The following is a 20397-nucleotide window of genomic DNA, read 5'->3' as shown; positions in this document are numbered from 1 at the left end:
GAGGCGGCTTTGGTCTCGAAGCCGGTGGGGCAGCCTCTCCTTCTGGGGCCGCGCCGGCAAGGAGTCCAAGAAGTGGGTCGGGGGAGTCGGAAACCCACGAAGCGGTCACTTGCCCAGGGTAATAAATCCGGCGCCCTGCTAGGTTTGACTGACCCCGCTCCCACGCTGAGCAAGTCTTGGGGACTGGGAAGACTGGGGCCCCTGGGTCTGGTCACTCCAAAGCTCCGTTTTTAAGGGCCCAGTGGGTGAATCAAAGCTCGCATTCAAGAGGCAAATTATACAATGAAAGCTTTCAAGGAAGAGTTCTGCCAAGGTGGGGAGGGGAAGGGTGCGCGAAAGCTAGGAAATAACCCCACGTCCTGTTTGATTAAAGACAGGCTGCCGTGTGTTCTGACACTCCCCCACCACCCGTCTGAGGAGCTGTCAGCGGCTACAGACATAAACCGCGTGCTTAGAAAGTGCCATCGCTCTAGAGCCGGGGGCGAGGGCAGGACTGATCGAGGGCAGGAATGATCGAGGGAAGGCATGGACCGCACTCCCCTGATCCGCTCTCTTCAGCGACCATCGCCTTCCCCAGGTTGAGCAGTGACACCCTTCCTTCTCCAGTCTGCTCTGGGGGAATCCTCCATCTGACCCAAAGCCCACTGAAATCAATAGACAGGCTCTCATGGACTGTGCATCGGATCCCAGAGCCCCTACAATGTAGATTGGAAGCGGTCTGGCCGAGAAAACTAAGGGCTTCCCCTCCCGCCCCCCACTGCCCAGGATTTGGACAGGCCCCCTCGTTGCAAGTTGCTTTCTAAGGGGATTTCTGGTAGGTAGGTGGGTTTTTTCTGCCTTGAGTCCGGATTCTGACCCTGCAGAACTCTGCTCCTGCCCGCCCAAACCCAAGGAGAAATGTAACCTGGATTGAAAAACAATGCCACGCTTGTCGCTGAAACCCACCTCCTGTCAGCGCAGTACGCACTTACTATCTTCCGCTGGGTTTCTTCCCTCACTTTCCCTGTACATCTCCCCCCAGCCCAGCTGGCTCATGTTTGATTTGTTACGGGTGGGGATAAGGCAGAAATGAACTGTCTTAATTCCCAGGGGGTTTCACAACCGCCAGCTAGACACAGGGGCTTTGCTCGGGATTCGAGGACAGAGCGTGCTGCAGAAATCCTAAAACCTTTCTCGGTCGGTGCCGGCCTCGCAAGAGCTCAACCTCATCACGCCCTTCAGGTGAAACCTTGATGGCCAAGGATCAGCTCAAAATCACCGCTGACCAAACTGCATTTCAGCTGCCCAGCGCCAGCCACTCACCGCTGGGTGGGTGATGCCAAAGGGGCCTGAGAAGTTTAGTCTAAAAGAGAAATCACTAACTGATGGGATCGTGGTGGGGGCAATGCGATCGCACCAGAAAGTTAACTGCACTTTCATTCTGAGCTCATCTGATTCACTTTTAAGAAATGAGGCTACTCAGGGGTTTTTTTCCCCCCCTTTCCCTTTACAGAGACCACACTCCATCATTCAGCTCAGCCTTTCTTCTCGTTAGCTATTAATGCTTCGCTATGATCACTCAGAAGTACCGAAAAGGGTCGAGCTCAGTCAGTCTGACCGCTGAGCTACCTGCCGGTGCCTTTAACTCTTGTTCGGGGCTCTCTCTTTTGCCATGGCAGCGGGCTCTGGGGCCAGCGGCTCCGGTTCCCGAGCGGGTGAACGGCACAGGGGCAAGGGACTAGAAGTTATCATCAGGTATAAATCTCTGCGCACTTACTTCTCCCCTGGCGCCGGACCCTGGAGGCGTGCTGGGTTCCGATGTATTCCATGCAGTTCAAAGTGATAAAGAACCAAGAAATCAGTCGCACTTGCATAGTAACCCGGTGATAAGTTCGCCTTCTCGTCTTTTTTTGGGGGGGGAGGTGGGGTGGGGAATGAACGCCGCCGCGGAGATACCTGCACTGGTGTTTCCCACTGAGATCCCGGTCCTGCCTTCTCTATTGCACCTCCAGAGAGTCCGAACAATTGCCGTCTGCGGCTTTCAGAGGGATGTCACCACGGGGAAGGAGCCGTGCAGCAGCAGCAGCGAGGGTCCATGCCGTTGCAATGGCAGGCAGCATGTTGCAGGGTTCGAGGGGGTGCGGCGCTGGGGCGGAGGGGGGAGGGGGACTCGAACGCCGCTACAGCCAAGGCTTGCTCAGCTCCCGTTCAGTCCCTCGGCTGCAGCCTCCATGGGCAGGTGGGGTGGGGACCCCCCGTTTCTCCCGGCTGCCACTGAACCCTCCCCCCCCCCCCGCCTCACGCAGGAGCTGCTGCCGATGTTGCGGGAGTTCTCCCGGGGATAGAGTGCCACGAGTTGCGGGGGTTCTCTGCAGGAGACCTGACCCGGAGCGCGCGACAACTTTCGGGGGGCCAGGCGGGGCGGGGGGGGGAGGGGGTGTGAATAAATCACTCAGGCGGCAGGATGGAGTCAAGGATTCCCCTAGGGATCTCCCAGCGGAGTCTGCACCAGAAGCATCTCCCAGAGGAAGGCGAGCGCAATAAAGGAACTGAAGCGGCAGCCGGCAGGGCTGCGTGGATGAGCAGAGCGCCGGGCTGCTGGCACTGCCCAGAGCACAGTGGGCATTGAAGGATCTAGGCAGGCTGGGTCATTTCAGCGGCCCTGGGTTCAAAAAAAAGGGAGCCAGCGGCAGCTCGCCTCAGCTCTTCCTCCCTCTGCCGCAACGCGCCGTGCTTGCAGCCTCCTTCCTGGCAGCGCTGGGGCGGGCTGTGACTGCGATCCCTCTGCCTCCCTCGCCCCCACCTCGGGGGGATTTTTCAAGCCCACATGAAGCGTGCAAAGCGGGCTCCAATAGGCCGTGGGGCAGTCCTAGTGCGGAGCCTCCAATCGCCGGCTGGCTGCCCTGCCTGGGATTAGAGAGGGAGGGAGAGAGATGCAGGCGTGTGTGCGCGCCCGGCCAGCGCAGCGCAGCGCAGCGCAGCACCCTCGCCTTGGACTAGATGCCGTTGTGTGTGTCTTGCCTGACCTGCTTCCCCACGCAGCACGATCAGCCCTCGCCGCTGGTGGGCTTCGATCCTGGCCAGCCCAGGCGCTCTCTGAAGTGGAGAGGTTGTCCCAGGGTGCAGGACCCTTCAAATCCCACGCATTCCAAGGCCCCCTTGCCCGTTTCACATTAGAAGATGCCCCCACATGAGGCTAATTGGGCGGTGGGGGCACTGGAGAGGTCACTCCCCCCCCCCCCTCGAAATACCCAGCGCCTCGCTTTGTCAGTTACAGTAGGGTCCGGGTACAGTGACAAAGCAAAGCATCGCAGGGGCAGCATGGAAGGAGCAGAGAAATGTTGTCCTTCAAGACTGAAGTGCTATTTTCTGATTCAGTTTACATTGTATTAGATGCTTCCCCCCCCCCCAGAGCCCTTTAAAGAAGGTGCTTGATTCACACATGCAGTCCCCCCCACTTCGAAAACAGAGGTCCTTTTAGGATTGGGGAATGTAACCGGTGTCTTGGGAGAGAGCTGCGAGATTTTCTGAGCTCTCACCCCTTTAAGAGCCTTTCTTATTAACGATGTTGAGGTTCAGTCCAGTAAGGGACCATCATTAGGAGAGGCAGAGGAGTCCATTTCCACAAACCTTCCAAGTTAAAAACCTCGTTCCCAGGTAGCTGATTGGTATAATGTTGTACCCACAACCTGAACCCCGGCGGGTTCAGAACACATGGAAGATGTATTGTTCGATGCAAGCTTATTCAATGGGAGAACATGTTACTCTCTGTTTATCTTGTATCATAGCATCATTTACCACCCATGCATGTTTGCCTCGCCTTTGCCTTTCAGTCAGAGAGGTTGGGACCTTTCCGAGATGGCTGAAAAGTCACTTAAAAATTATTTAACAGAATAATATCTACTTTCTGCTGCAGGGATTTTCCCCCCCTGTGAGATCTGATGCTGTGAAAGGCTGCACCATACCTTATTCGCCGTGCATGTTATCTGTTTGTAGGTCTCTGCAAAGAGAAGGAAAGCAACCAGAGACAATACCCTTATTAAATCAGGAATCTTAATAAAGCCCACTCCATTTTTAAACTGTTTTTCTCAGTCTGCCTTGCCCCTCTCGCAGAGTTGTTAAATATCTGTACCATAAAATGTGGGGGATTTCAAGGTCTGTGGGAGGCTCCCTTTGAAAAAGACTCCAGGGAAAGTCTTTAATCCAGGATACTTGAGCCGGATGGGATGAGATTGCCAGAGAGACATAAAATAAAAAAGCAATTCAGTGGACAGCCTGAGGGATACGCTCACGGGAAGAAAGGGGCCTTCGCTCCTTTTTTTTTTTTTTTTTTTTGGTGGGTTGTGATACGAGCTTTCGTGTGCGTGTAAATTTCAGGACGAGCCAGACTAGGAGGGTCCGTAAACAATCATGGGAAGAAACTGAAGGGAATAGGGGATACGCGTTCGAGCCAACCTGCAGCAAGCGAAACAGCTCCCTGGGCAGAGAAAGCCTGTTAAAAAATAAACGATCCTCGAGGACACATAAGGAAAACATTAAATAAACAGGGAGTACATTCCCCCTCTGCACTGACAATGTACTTTAGAGTAACTTCTTTCACCAGAGGTTGTCTGTCTCAAGCCGATTCCTCCTCTGTCCCTCTTGTGTGATGCAGGCATTACACAGGTTTGCCAGGACATTTAACCTTCCCCTTTATTTTCCAGGTACTGTACACGTCATTCAAAAGCATCCCAGAATCGCACCCAGCATCCGCAATCTGTAAGTGCAAATGCAAGCAGAGCAAGACAAAATATCCTCATTTGTACCGGTATTTAGGGCCCCAGAGAAGAGAGGTTCCGTGGTTAGTTTTGGGGAGAGTGAGTCATCAGAGGTAAAAGTGGAGGCTCAAGGAACGAGATTAGATTTTTGCTGTGGAAAGAGAGGCCAAGAATCACAGCCCAGGGAGAAAAACTGGGTCTTAACTTGAAATGGGATTTGCAAAGACAGCACGGAGTCAATGAGACAGGGAAGGAAACTGTGCTAATCGGCAATTTGTAGAGCCAGGTTACCAACGCTGCAGTTATGTGACAAAATGAGAAAAACACTTTTATTGCTGATGTCAGGCTGTAACGTGTGGAAGGAGTTTGTTCCAGAGGGAAAGTCTGGCATGAGATTTTTACCTTGATGTCACTCATCATGATGAGCTCTCAATGGCAAAGTTCATGCGGACATCAGTTATATCACAAATCCAACATGCACGGCCTGGGTGTACTGAACTACACCGCTGCACATGGTGCCTACAAGAGTTTGAACCGGTGGGACTGCAGGCATGGGGGCAAATCAATTAAAAAAGGCTGCTGTTGCCAGGACCCTGTGAAATGAAAAGCCAGAAGAATACATAGCAAAGAGAGTTGGCTGTTATATTTCTTTGAAACTAAAACCAACTGACACAGTTTCTGAGGTGGTGTGGGTTTTTTTTTTTTTTAATGCCTTGTATGCCTATATATTTAACTTTATTAAAGAAAAGAAAAAAAATATAGACGACTCATATTGCTTCAGGAAAGTGAAAGATTTCTACCCTTGCTGTGTTATTGATCTATCATTAAAACCAGCAGCAGTGGATTCTAACACCAGCTGTGCATTGTTTTGTTTTGTTTTGAAACGAAATGAAAATAAATCTTGTAATCAAAGAGGAAGAGCTTTCCAAACTGCAAATATTACTGTACATTTATTTAACAATTTTCTATTGATATAAATCAAATACATTTTAGGCTTAAAAGCAGTTAGCTGCTTGATTTTATGCAATGCTGGTATGCTTAGATTTTCCAATGATCTAATCAATTGAATAAAAAAAAGAGCCAGTATCAAGATTTTCAGATTACATCCAAAATAAGAATGTAAAATCATGATATTCTTTTAAAATAAATTACTAGTTGATATTTTTCATTTTAAAAATATTTTTTTATCAAAAACTACTTACTTGAACAAGGGTTGCTGAATTCGGACCCTTTGTCACTCCTTGCCACAGTGGAAATAGACTGTTTGCCTAAAAGTGAACAAAAGGATCATTAATTTGCCAGTTTTCTGTTATAAGAACAGAACACATGAAATGAAGGAGTTAAATTAATTTTGATGCTTAGTCTCTAGGGACTAACACCTACTCTATCAAATATCGTTTTCTTTCTTTTTCAGATGTGCTCACCGGGCTAGATTGGGCAACCCACACTCACATTGTTGAGAATTTACTCTCTGAAATACCCCATTTACTTTAGTGAGTAATGCTCACCAAAGAGAGTAAAGGCTGGAGGACACCTTGTGTAAGTTCCCAGTCATGATCCAGCACATCTGCTATTACTATTTGTTAAGCACTGACAATATGGTTGGCACCACACAAGACCCAAAATAACAACAGTCCTTGTCCCAAAGTTTTTACAAACTAAAAAACAGGCACAGAGCAGCCAGGTCATGCTGAGAAACACACAGAAGGGAATAACTAGGGTTATATATATATACATACACATATGTGTGTGTGCCTGTGTGTGTTTCCTAAAATAACCCATTTGTTTCCTGAGTCATGTTCAATTTAGGAAGTTAATCTTCTGTAACATTGCAAGCATTCGCAATAGCTGTTAATATCACAAATAGGGGATTATGATCTCATAGTTTAAATAAACTGGAAGAAATGAATGATGAGAAATGATTACTTGCAATAAGTTCAAACTATGATAGTTTGTTTGCTTCACTTCTTTTCTTAAATAAACTCGTTCCTAAAACGCCAGTCCTGCAGTCTTTAAGAAGCAACTTATATTTTAGACATTTTAGCAGATGTAATGACAGGGTATTAGTAAATGTACAATAGGGAACAATCCTACATTGGCAGGAGACAGACTAGATGACCTAATTGGTTTTTCCCATCTCCAACGTCTGCAATTCTGTCATTGTAATAAAAGCTCATTGAAGCCAAAGGCAGTTTTGCCTGTGTAAAGTCTGCAGCACTGGGCCCTAAATTAGCAAGTTAGCCCATAGTGTTCCTCACTTTGGGCCTGATCCAATGCCCATTAAAGTTAGTGCAAGTTTTTCCATCAGTTTCAGTGGGTTTTGGGATCAGGCCCATTAGATGCCATGGGAAACGAGCTGACTTTCTGTTTTATTGAATCTAAAAATAAAAAGAGTATTTGCAGGGAAATATGGGGAGCACTTAGTAAGCAGCCCAGTTAAGAAAGTGCAAGCAGTTGAGCTCTCATAATCAGCACCTAAGTAAAACTGAGGGCTTTTCTACATGGGAAAGTTTTACTATTATGCCTGTATAATTATCCTGGTTAAACCATTGTTAAATCACTGTTTCCTTGTATTCCCCCATGTCTGTTTCTTATCTGTCTCTTGCCTTGTAGTTAGATGCAAGCTCTTTGGGGCAGGATTGTCTTTCTGTTCTATGTTTATACAATGTCTAGTGCAATGGGGTCCTCGTCCATGACTGAGTCTCCCAGGTGCTATAATAATACAAATAATAAATAAACTGATGTAATTCTACTAGTATAATTCCCTGTGTGGACACTTATTCCAGAACAAGAGTGGGGTTTTTACTGTTGTGTAGGTGTGGCTTTTCTTAAATCCTTTCCAAAACTATAGGCATTAAAAAAGCATTCTTATACCAGAATAAGTGTGACCATGCAAGGAGACATAGCAGTATACTTTGATTGCGTTAAATTCACAACTTGGTATATACCGGTATAACTTGCCCATGTTGACAAGCCCCCAAGATAGTGGAAGTTCTGATGGAGTAAGACTGCAGGATATGGGTAACAGAGCAAAGATTTTCATGGGGATCCCAGGCTCTGACTCTGTTTGATTATTTGTTTTTTTTAATAGCACTCATCATTGTAGTATACGAGTGCCTATAGACAAAATGCTTTAGCATTTAGCAAAAAGTTGGCATCTCTGATTATGGCTCATCTAAATTTATGGGTAACATATGGAATTTAGTGTCCCTAAATTCACTTAACTGCACACAGAGCACAAAATTGTGGCTTTTCAGTAATGTCCCATGCTAGATCAGTCGTGCTGCAGTGGGAGCCCTTAGCAAGAATTCTGGCTGAGTCAGCCAGAATTCCTGCTGGGTCTCTTATAAGCACATACTGTAAAGGCAACTCCACCACTCTTTAAACAAGTATAGCATGCATTCCCATCCTCTGCTCAGCAAGCTGTGCTCACTGATGTAAGGGTGGTGATGCCATAATTCCACCTTCACCCCACTCTTCTCTACCCTTTTCACCACTGCCAGCGGTAGAATGTAAAAGCGGCTCCTTTCCATAGACACACTGGCTGGTCCCTATTTAAAGGGACACTGGAAGGTCTCTGCACTAGCCACAATCTGGCCCTTAGGAAGGATTTTGTAAGGTAGTGTTGATGGCGAAATGAAGATGACTATTAAAAATGTCATGAGGGATGATGCTTTGTTCAACTTAGATAAACGTATCATGAGTAATTATGCAGTGGACATGACATACCTCAGTAATTATGTTGAATAACCAATTAACACCTATTTTACTAAATTGGCCCTTTTATTTATTTTAAAGGTGTAAATGGAAGGTCCTGAAAAATTCTGGAATAACAGATCTGAAGAGTGGTGTCCTTTGTTTAGTCCATATCCAGCAAAGCCCTCAGGCCATTATTTAAGAAAGCACTTAAGTATATGTTTAAGTCCTTCCTTATACTGGACAACACTTAAGCACATTGAGGTCAATGGAATTTAAGTGTATCTTCATGCTGTCCTGGACAGGGATGCTTTCCTGAATCAAGGCCTTAAACATGTTATACATTTCACAGCATGTCTACACTAGGTGCTCTACACTGGCACAGCTACAGTGCTGTAGCTATGCCACTGTTGTGTAGAAGTTTCCTACATCAATGCAAGGAGTTTTCCCATTGATGTAGTTAATCCGCTTCCCCAAGCAGCAGTAGCTAGGTCAGTGGAAGAATTCTTCCATTGACTTGGCTGCATCTACAACAGGGGTTAGGTCGGCTTAACTACAGTGCTCAGGGGGTGTACATTTTTCACATCCCTGAGAGACAGTTAGGTCAATCTAAATGTTAAGTGCAGACCAGTGTAGCTCAGCATGTCCTATTGATGTTTTATGACACTATTCCCCACCAATGATCCTAATTTATGACTTTGAGAGAACACCTCTAAGGTTGAGAGGAGTTATTCATTTCCCACATTCATTCAGTTCTTGGCCTATCCTCTCAGCCTGCCAATGATGATGGAGCATTTTGTGAGTTGGAGACCTACGCATTGGGAGAGAATCAGTAAACTAATTTCACATAAGCCACACCACAGTCATCAGACAGTTACAACTTTTAGTTATTACCAACCTAACATACTTATGGAGCATAACAAAATAGATTAAAAAAAGTACTACTACTATTACTATTTGAACCTGAGACATAGACGTGAAGGCCTCTCAGTTTCTTAGGTCACCATATCCCCCATTAGGGCACCATATCTGCCCTTTAAAACTGAAACTAAATCTCCAACTATTTAATCTGTGACTAATTTTTCTTTAATAATTAACTAAATGGGAGGGTTTCAATGGTCACAGATTCATGACAAGGCAACTAAAGTGTGTTTTATAATGGAATTGCAAGATAGTCATCAAGAAATTGTATCTTTATGATACATCATTATTGATAATGTATGGAATCAAGGTATTGAATCTTGCTTTCTCTTCATGCTGTTAGCAAGTTATTTAACCCAAGTAGAATATATTAAACTAATATATAGTGTAGATGAATGCACATTTACAGGAACTAGAGGTCCAATTTGGAATATGAAGTCAGACAAGGTATATGGCAGTTAACATTCTCCTTTCACATTTTAACACAGGACTGTGGTTTCTAACAAAGGCACTAGAGTTGCAAAACAGCATGACTTTGTTGTAGTTAGTAATTAATGAGGTGCTAAAAGTGCCTAAACAGAGGATCCCAGACAAAGAATGCATGACTCAAGAGGATAACAAGCCCCCATCCTTTCAAACAACAGTGTCATTTAAATAAACAAAAAGGCAAGTAACTCCAGTCTGTGGGATAGGAAAGGTCCATTAGCAGACATCACACAACCATCCATTGCAATAGCATTCAGATTAGTTTGCACATTTTGCAATTTGTGGGAAACAAGTTGTTTTTCTCAATAAACCTGCAAGAGATATAATCCGCTCTGAATCTCCAACTGACGTCAGAGCAGTTTAAGTGTGAAGCATTTGTTTTATTCATAGTTTTAGAAAAAATCTCATACATTTATCATCAGCATGAATTTCTGCAGTGGTACTAATGCAGAGGTTTTCAACCTTTTCTCATTTGCGGACCCCTAAAATATTTCAAATGGAGGTGTGGACTCCTTTGGAAATCTTAGTTTGTGGATGCTCAGGAGTCTGCAGACCACAGGTTGAAAGCCACTGTACTCATGGGATGTTAGTCAGTCAGGTTAATAATTAAATAACAGTGACCAATCTGAAAGGCTGTTAGCAGTCAGGCTAGATGAATTAAACACCTAAGGTACATATGAGAGGACTTTATTTCTCATCAAATAATAGTTTTTAATGGTATTATGAAACAATCACGCAATGATTTATTTATTGGCTTCGGTATCGATGCTTGGTTTATATTTCTATTGAATTTATTTTACGTTTTAACAGGCATAACAGTTGTGTGTCATTCTGCAGTAAACACCAAGATTTTTTTTTAAAAATAAAATCAGTTTCATTTCAAGTATTATATGAAAATAGTTATTTATAAAAACGTTTCTCCCATAGAGTTTATCTTCTTTTCAACAAAAAATTTATAAATAGATTTCACGAAACATGGTAAACCCTACCCCTAAATCACCCACTAATATATTTAATAAGAAATTACAATGTGAAAGGGAAATAAAAGAGCACAAATATTTTATTTGTTAAGGAATTCTTTTTAATGTGGGGAGATATGATGCAATATGTCATGTTGACATTTTGGATACTATGGCATAATAGTCAAAATTTATTCCTGGAATGACTGCAGTGAAATCAATGTAGTTTCAGCAGGAATTAATCTATCTACACATCCCTTCCTATAAGTAATCATTTGTCTGGCAGTCTAGAAAATGCCAGAGTTTCCTTAAAAGGAACTTTAAGTGCTCAAAGACTGAGTGTTAAACAATCTTATGGAAGTAGTAGCTTAGAATGCATCATATGATGGGGAGTAATCAGTGAATTATGCACCAGTTGTGGTTATGTTCCATCATTCAAAACCTTATTTCTATATTTCAGTACTCAGACAGCTATAGCATGTTTGCATTTTTTTCTCAGGTACCTTTCCACCTGCATTTCAAAGTGACCTGCAAAGGGGTCAGGGTGGGACTAGACCTGTGCCCTTTTTTGCTTCTTTATGAAGTTTGAAAACTGCGTGCAGAGTGATATTCTGCTTGTTTTTACATTATAAATTAAAATCTACACTTGTTTACACTAGCCTTTTTTTTTTTTTTTTTGCTACCCAAAGAAAGAAAATGAGGAATTCTACAGAAAACTCAGCTCGCTAAGCACCACTTCCCACCATCAATTACTTTTTCTACACTAGACTTTTTCTGATAAATGTGATACCATTGCTTGTATCCATGGCAGCTCCACCAGTGGTACCAACCGTAGGAGCATTAAAAAGATAAAAATGCCACTGGACAATGGCATTTTTACCATTGTCATGTAAACTTGTACTGAACTTGTTTAGATGACATCGGTTGTTGAAATGGGGATGTCTACATTGTGAATATTTAAATGAATTAGTGGCCTTTTTGGTGGTTTAACAAGTCGGGCACCATGGAAACCATTGGGAAACATTTAGTTGTCCAAGATTAGATAGAGGTCGTTCAGGACTCAATTCTACAAGCCTTTGCTTATACACCACTGTCATGTACACCACTCCCATTTATGCTGGCAAAACTTTTGTCTCTAGGGTGTGAAAAACAAACCCCTGAGTGACAAAACTTTTACCCGCATAAGCGCTTGTGTGGACAGCGTTATCACCACACATTTAGGTGGTTTTATTATGTTGGTGGAAAAGCTTTCTCCCGTCGACATTACATGGCTACACAAGCCCTCTTACAGCAGCACTGTTCTACCGATACAACTGTGAGCTGTAATTTTTAAGTGTAGACCAGTCCTAAATCAGTAAGCGTTTTGCATTTAAAAGGAATGGTCCTTTATGTTCTAATGCAGTCATTATTGGCCAAATACTAGTCCCCTTGCTCATGGAAGCAGCCCATTGACTTCAGTAGGACCAGTTACCAGACAAGCAGGCTTAGGCCTATCTGGCTGGTAAACATAAGTTCATATACCATTCCTGTTATTCCACATTTTTATTCAAAATGAATTCTTTTTTCTTTTTCATTTTTTGCTCCTGTGTTATTTGCTCTGAGTCCTGCAAGAGGCTGGATTTTTATGGTGCTGAATGGAACGTTCTGTGTAAGAGAATCTTTAGTCATAAAAAGATTGCATTTGAAAAGAACTGCATTTTTGTGGAACTGATGTGAGAGGGCTTCTGTAATGGAAAAGAAATCTCTGTTATCAAGTCTTTTCCTTAAAAATACTCTAGAGGGAGTCAAATCTAAGAAAGTTTATTTATCTTTAATACATTTCAACTATTGTTTCTTCTTTGGAAACATTCTATTTGCCTCCTGTTTATCCATTTTAGGCCTGTCTATTAATATAGAGCTTTTGTTTGTATATATTTGTACATTTTCAGATCAGATATGTGCTAATGGCACTTAAGAAAGCATTATTTAACGTGATATGTCACTGTCATAAGAATAAATATTCTTTGAAACCAGCAAGTATCAGTTTTAGCTTTTAACTAAACAGAACCCTGGCAACTAAAAAAGAAACGAAAGTAAAGTTTTATAAACTAAACAGACAGAGAAAGAGCTTGTTTCTGAGTCAGATCATTTCCTTGAATGCTTTGTATGGCTCTAGTATCTGAGAAGCATTGAGCCATAGTCTTTCAGGTGCTTTTGAGACTTTGGGTAAGTTTTACAGAGCCTAAAAATAATAAAAGTAAAAAAATATTTTCCCCTACACTGATTCATGTGCATCTAAATATGAGGTAGAACAGTCACTATATTGACCTCTGATAACACTAAATGAATCTCTGACATCACTTAACCATGGGAGAAGATGTTAAAATGTACTCAAGCTATTACATGCCAAATCACTTGTACTATTAATTTACCATTGGATAGAAACTGGTAACATTATCATGCCAGTAACACATTTGCCTCTTGAACAGAAGTTATGGATTCAAGTCCTGAACATGGCTTCATAACTAATGCTGATCATACTAGAGTGGTTCTGCACCATTAGATGTTCTTGCTTCTGGATGAGACATTGATCACCTGATTATGTTTTTAAGACCCATGCCCATGCTGAGGTTGGTGAGGAGCTGCGCCATCTTAGATGGAGCTTTAGAAGGGAATGTGTCTCACAGGGGCAGAGCCATAGCTTCTCATGCTCTCCCCATTTTGCACACTCTCACAATCTGGCACTAGACTGGAATCTTTTCGGCTTCTATTTAGTGGCTGTGCAGATGGAAGTTAAAGATCTCCTGACACTTTGACAACAGTAGGAAATAACAGTCTCTAACAATAACAATGGGCCTAATTTCTCACGCAGCAGAAAAGCTCATAGAAGGAGACTGAAGGTGGGAAATGCTCAGAGGTTCCCCTTGTGTACATTTCTCCCCATTCATTGAAGAAATAGGGCTTGCCGCCCTGTGGAACAGGCCATATGATCAACTCACACAAACTCCATAGATTCCCTGAGAGCCACTCAGATCACAGATGAGTGGGAGGCCAAGGCCCTCTGTGGCATTTTTGTTCCCTATCTCTAAAAGTATGGTTCCAACAGAGCTCCATGCACAGGGCTTCTGCAGCTGGTGGCTACTTGTGGACTCCTCCCAAAAAGGATCTTCACCACAGAGGGAGAGGCAAAGAAAAGTAACAGCCCTAGTCTGTGTTACATTTCTTCTCTGATCTCTTCAAAGCGTCAGGGGAATAATGAATGTCCCTTACAGCCTCATTTGCAGTTTGCCCCACTGCTTGACACACGGATCCTCCAACATGTGCAAAACCCTCTATGGGGCCTGAGGAGAGCAAGGGGAAGGCCACAGAAGTGTCCGAGCACTCATTCTATGTAGGTGACCGATATCTTCTCTAGAGAAGAGACACTGCTTGCATGGATTTCAGGGACATGATTAGGCCCTATGTTTGCCTACCACAGTCACTGAATTAGCATCTACCTATTTCTTTTGTAAAGCAAAATATGATGAGTATGAAATGTTACATATAAAACCAAATCCTCCAAAATTAGCTTATCAAGACAATCATACAAATACCATCGGGAAGAGACACGTGATTCTAAGGTAGATACACCAAAGAATAAGAAATATAAATGTCTCGTTTAATTATTTTAACAGCTTTTATATCCCAGGGATTATGGGATGGACATTTTTATTACTCGTGGTGTATATTGGGCAAGAAAGTCACCTAACTGTTTGCACTCTTGGAGAAATTAATCCTAATGTGATTCTGGAAACAGGGCCTGTTTATGCTGAGTGTTGTAATCAGGGTTGGTCTTGCCTTTGGATGAGGGTGGTGGGAATGGGAGAGGATCACCTCTTGTCCTCCAATGTGAATTATCTGGAAGTATGGTCTCTCTTATACCTAGAAATTTAGGGGACTAGTCACAGTCCTGAGCGAGCTGTGTTTCTTAACTCCTTCTATTCATGATACTGTGGTTCAGTGAGGAACAAGATAGGCATTATGACTGCTGGAAGAACCACGTGTGCCTTACAAAAGAATAAATAATGGGACTGGTGGAGAGCAGGTTTGGGCTAAGATGAAGCATTTCCCCGAATCCAAAAGCAAGTATGATCAGCCCCCCCCCCCTCCTCTTTTCTCTTTTTAAAGACCTTTTTTGTTATTAAAAATGATAAATTAGGCTTCTGAAAGTCCAAGCACAACTGGTGCTTTGAAGTCTGTGTGTGTTATCATGTGTAAATTATGGACTGCATGTGCCCTCTTCCACAGCCAAGAAACAGCATCTTTAGAACATGGTGACAAAGCACTTTGCTTTATTTAGAGGGTTGGCTGCCCCCTAGATGAAACCACTCTTTTAGAACTCAGATCATAACATTTAGCACTTTTCGTCTTTGAACTACTTTTACAAACATTAACTAATTACTTCTCACAGCACCGCCTGCAAATATGATCTTCTCTGTTTAGTTTACAGAAGCGGAAGCTCAGACAGAGGTCTTGGCCAAACTGGCATTTTTCCTAAAAGTTTCCCACTACCACTGCTGCTCCACTGGTGGTAGAGTTAGTGTAGACGGGCCACCAACAGCCACCAACATTGACCTTAACTATCATGATCTGCTGTGAGCCACAATTAGATGATACAGTGGTTGAAACACTAGTAGTAAATCTACATTAGTGCTACCATTATTGCTACCACCAGTGGAACTGCACCAGTGAACATTTTCTTTGGAACAATGCTAATGTAAACACAACAAAAGAGGGGAAATTACTTGTCCAAAGCCACAGAGCAAATTGGTAGAAGACTTGTGTTTAAACTGTAGGAGCTCTTAACTCCCAGTTCTGAGGATTGGTCTATACTACAAAGTTAGGTCAACAAAGTTGCCGTGCACCGACCTATTTATGCATGTTTCTACATTCAAATTTGTCTCCCACTGATATAATCCCCCATTCTGGCAACAGAATAACATCACCTCCCCAAATGATGCTGAGTCAAGGTTGACCTACTGAGGTTGACACAATGCAACTGTACAACCTGTATTGACCCTAACAGTCCTCCAGCAACTATCCCACAATGTCTGACCAGGACCACTCTGGTCACGACTGTGAATGCCACTGCCCAGAGGTCATGGAGACTGGAAGTCACCGCCCCCGACCTTTAAAACCCCTGCACATTTTTAAAATGCCTTTTCCTGATTGACCAGCTTGGTGAGCACAGCCAAGCATGCCAGCTACATACTCTAGATGCACTCCTGGCTGGAGTAGACAGGAGGTATTGGATCTCCTGGGCATGTGGGGAAAAGAGACTGTGCAAGCACGCCTTTGAATCAGCCATAGCAACATGAATGTCTATGAAAAGATTGCATGGGGGACGCAGGCAAAAGGGTCTGACAGAGATCAGCAGCAGTGCCACATGAAAGTGAAGCAACTGCGGCAGTTATATGACAAGGCCAACAGTCGATTATGTGCCAAGCTGCAGACCTGCTGCTTTTACAATGAGCTGCATCTTACATTTGGCGGAGACCCCACCAACACCCAGCAGACCATCATGGATACCATGGTGGAGTCTGAGACAGAGATTCCTGCTATTCACAGTGAGAAAGAGGAGGAAGAAGTACAACAGAGGTAGAGTTGGTATCTGCTTTTCATTCCCCTGTAGGGTAAGGTGTCGGGTGCGGGGCACAAGGAAGAAAGTTAGGTACTAATATAACAGGAGGAGGGTAGATCCTAAAAACAAGGCTAGAACAGTAACACTAAAATAAAACACAAAAAAGGATGTAGAAAGCAAGAGGAAGTGTGTAGTGAAGCTCACTTTAAAAGTATTCAAAACTGTACAAGTGGAATCCTGCTGGGGCGAGCATAGTGGGTTAATGTATTGACCTCTGACCTCTGAAAACTAGTTTAAATCTTGCCTTAGGGTAATAAAGGGAAATTGAGTTTGATGGTGTCAAATTAGTCCCTACTGGACTTTTCTCGGCATCACAAATCCACCACAAATTTTGAACAATTTACGATGATTGGCAGAATCTGTTCAGGAGCAGTTCAGGGTGGGAATAGATGGGGTGTTGTGGGCTAGAACTGAAGAGCTGTTTGGAAATGAACTTAATATTATTATCAGGCCTTCACTGTCAAAACAAAGCACCAAATACAGCCCTGCTCAGCAAAAAATACAAAGCTAACAAAAGGAGAAACCATCATCCTTATGTCAAAATTAAATTCTTATGCCTCTCTACTCAGGGAGCATGGTCTGACTCTGATCTGATTTACTCCCGATTAATACCAATGTAACTTCATTCATGTCAGTTGAGTTACATTGTAACTTAGAGCAGAATCTGGTACCTTGCATTTATTGCATTTTTTAAAAAAGGTTATATTTTACAAGATGATAAACTTGTAATAAATGAAACTATAACATATGGTGAAATCTAGTTATTTCATTTGGATATCACTATGTGTGAAATCTATATTTAAGATGACTATTCCAAAGCCTTTATATATGTGTGATACCCCTGAGAATAAGTGAGTTAAGGAAAACATTTGCTATGCATTACACTTTTGAATAAAGGTTGCTTTCCATTTTTCTAAAAAATACAAGTTTTAAAAGATTTGGAAGGAAAATTTCCAAGGATGATAGAACAAATAGACAAGGATATAGAAAAAACAGCATGAAATTTGGATCTGGATCTGAATTCAAACTTGCTCAGATTTAAAGTGGCTTCAGGTCCTTGGTTCTGGCTTGGAAACATCTGTAAATATGAGAGAGCCTACTGGTATGAAAGGTACTCTTTTATGAAAAAATCCATAAGGGCCTGGAATGAAAAATGTGAACTAAGACAGAGAAAAAAAGCAATAAAAATATTACGATCACAGAATTTGGCCCTTTGTTATATTTTACTTGAGCAAAACTCCCAGTGATGTCAATGGACATTTTGCTTGGGTAAGGATTGTAGAATTTGTCCCTAAATCATTTTGTTCTACAATGTAGTTTAAAAAATAAACAACTCTGTTTAGTATAACATAAAGGAGAGACAACCCTGAGGTTAGGCCAGTTTGATCCTGGTCCTGTTATACCTTTGAGTAATAGCCCAGTCCACTGTTATAGGATGGAATTATTTCTTATTGTTTTTGAAGGCATCTAAACAGCTCTTTGCACTATTATAGTGTGTTCAGCTGACATGTCTTCACTTTGAGTAGGAGGAATTGTCAGACCACAATTTCCAGATTTATTGATATTTTTCATATCCTGTTGACAATTCTGAATAATGCTGCTGATCTGAACATAAACATGTGTGATGTGTTTGAACCAAAAACTTAAATAGTTTGCAAAGATTAGCTGGAGTAACTGGTGATGATTTGTGTAGACAATGTGACAATTGCTTTAAACAACCTGCAGAAACTCTCTGTGCACATTTTTTCTGAATATAATCTCTTGACAAAACACACTTTATTTAGACACTTGGAGCTAAATTCTGTCCTTGGTTATGTATATACGTCTCCCACCAAAGCTCTCCCTGTGTTGTCCAAAGAGCTAGGAGATATTGTGCCTGCTTCCCTGTGCTTCTAATGGGGTCAGGCACTTCTGCACTGCCCCTGTCATTAGGGTATAATCATATGCTGCCATCAGGCCCTCAATATCCTTCTAGTTTTTATACATTTACTTACTGCAATACAATTTGGTATATGTCACTTTCCTTATGCTTATCTCTTTTTAACTATGAGCCAGTACCAAAATCTCAAATCAAAACACCTCTGAACTGTGGGAGAGCTTGAACCCAGAGCTATGAATCTTGCAGTTTGGGCCCATCTTTACTTCTATTATATATTGAAAATTCAATTTAAACATAGCAGACTGGTTTTCATTCACTAGCATTTGCCTCCTCTGCTGCCAATGTAATTGCTTTTCCACAAAATGGTAGCTATCAAACAAAGCTTTTTATTGAAGGCAGTGTGTGGTCTAGAGGGAGAGCCTTGGACTGGCAGTTAGGAGACCTCAGTTGCACATCAGAATCAGCCACAGATCTGCTATGTGACTTGGGTAAGTCATCTCCCCTTCCTGGCCTACCTTGCACTGGATTGTAATCTCTTCGTGGCAGGGACTAGCTCCTGCTGTGTATCTGAACAGCTTGTGGGGCTGGGGCCTCTACAGGGTTACTGCAATGTAGATAAATAATAACAACTAGAGCTTCGGAAATGACAATTTAAGTCAAACAAATCTCCATTTTCAAATCCAGATTTGGCTAGATTCACAAGGTGATGTCACAAAGGACATAGGTGATGAACTGCTACTTTAGGAGGGCAAAATCCAACATTTAGGCACCGCTGGCATTTACAAAACCCCCACTCAGTGTCACCTTGCCCTGGAGGTGTCCAAAGTCCTTTCCATTGGTAAAGTCCCCCTGGTGCCTAAATTTCAGCAGCTGGGCACATGCCCAGCTATCTCAGAGTCATGACACTGCTGAGCAGCTCTGCCCTTCATTCACAAAGTAGACATTATCCCACCAATCTCACCTGCAGGGCCTGAGCCAGGCTATATGCTCAGAGCATGCCTAACCCTTCACATAAGACAGGAGTGGTTATACCATCCCCCTTCTCCCCAATAACACAGCAGTTAAGAGTATTTATCTAGAGTGTGAAGACCTGGGGTCAAATCCTCCTCTGCCTGATGGGGAGCAGGGATTTGAACCAAGTCCTTTCCCCATGGGTACCCTAACCACTAGGCAATATACTCATTACGATTCACTCGCCAGCCCAATGAATATTTAAGTATTTATACACAGTCCCCCTTGTGTTTTATACATGGCAAGAAATGCTTTTCACCAGGGGAACTTTTAGAACACCGAACAAAATGGACAAAACCATTTTTCATTTTACAGCTTCGTTCTCATTCCTAACAGTTCCCCTTTGAATAACTGTTTTACCCAAAAATGTTATATGAAATATTTGTCCAGCAACCTCCATAGTTCTGAAGATTTCCATCCAGCTCTCCTATATGAATAGGTGCTAGCAGTTTAAAAAAAAAATAAACCCATCTTCTGTAGATGCAGGCAGTGACGATAATGAGCAATTTAGTAGATCAAGCTTAGAATGAGGGGGTTTTTCTAGGCCGTTTCAAATACAACAGCTGTAAAGATGAACTACAAAGCTAAATTGAAAATTACATTAAGCCCAGAAATATGTGCTGAAAACCCCACTAACGAGGCTGTGGGAGAAACTTGGAACTGAAATAAGTTTAGATTGCTATTAAAAAAAATAGAATCAAATTCCCCTCTAAAAATCTTCTCACACTTCCTGGTTTGTAAAAAAATGCATCAATCTGTGATAACACTTATATATTGGCCCCAGGTAAGTAGTAAAGATGGCACTGCTCCTGCATGGGACTGTACTTAAACGGGGGTCTACATAGGTGAAAGGGTGTGCTTTCACCTTTCTCAGTACAGCATTGGGCATATGTATATATTTATAACAGACATAATTATTGCTTAAATCACACAGTGTTGGTGTGCTAGGACTAGAACTTTTGTTCTTTAGCTCCATAAACACATTCCTCTGCGACAGCTAAAACGTGCTCCTTTAGCTGGTAGCAGGAGGGCTTTTTTTGTTTTGTTTTG

General features: G+C 42.7%; 1 protein-coding gene and 1 long non-coding RNA gene across 2 annotated transcripts in view; both read right to left on the bottom strand.

The window, feature by feature from the left end:
- RSPO3 (R-spondin 3) overlaps positions 1-2339 on the bottom strand; it is a 75951-nt gene extending 73612 nt beyond the window's left edge. The window contains exon 1 of the mRNA XM_067546790.1: positions 1757-2339. Coding sequence (XP_067402891.1) covers positions 1757-1853 — 97 coding nt within the window. The 5' untranslated portion in view covers positions 1854-2339. The remainder of the gene's footprint in view (positions 1-1756) is intronic.
- Positions 2340-4438: 2099 nt separating this feature from the next.
- LOC137152229 (uncharacterized) overlaps positions 4439-20397 on the bottom strand; it is a 36251-nt gene continuing 20292 nt past the window's right edge. Inside the window, exons 2-3 of the long non-coding RNA XR_010919496.1 lie at positions 5939-6004; positions 4439-4735 (exon numbers count right to left, since the gene is read on the bottom strand). This is a non-coding gene — a long non-coding RNA (uncharacterized lncRNA). The remainder of the gene's footprint in view (positions 4736-5938; positions 6005-20397) is intronic.

Source organism: Emydura macquarii, unplaced genomic scaffold, assembly GCF_026122565.2.
Source record: "Emydura macquarii macquarii isolate MOO-44397 ecotype Brisbane River unplaced genomic scaffold, CSIRO-AGI_Emac_v2 contig_1146, whole genome shotgun sequence".
Lineage (NCBI taxonomy): Eukaryota > Metazoa > Chordata > Testudines > Chelidae > Emydura > Emydura macquarii.
This window is presented reverse-complemented; position numbering and strand designations above follow the sequence as displayed.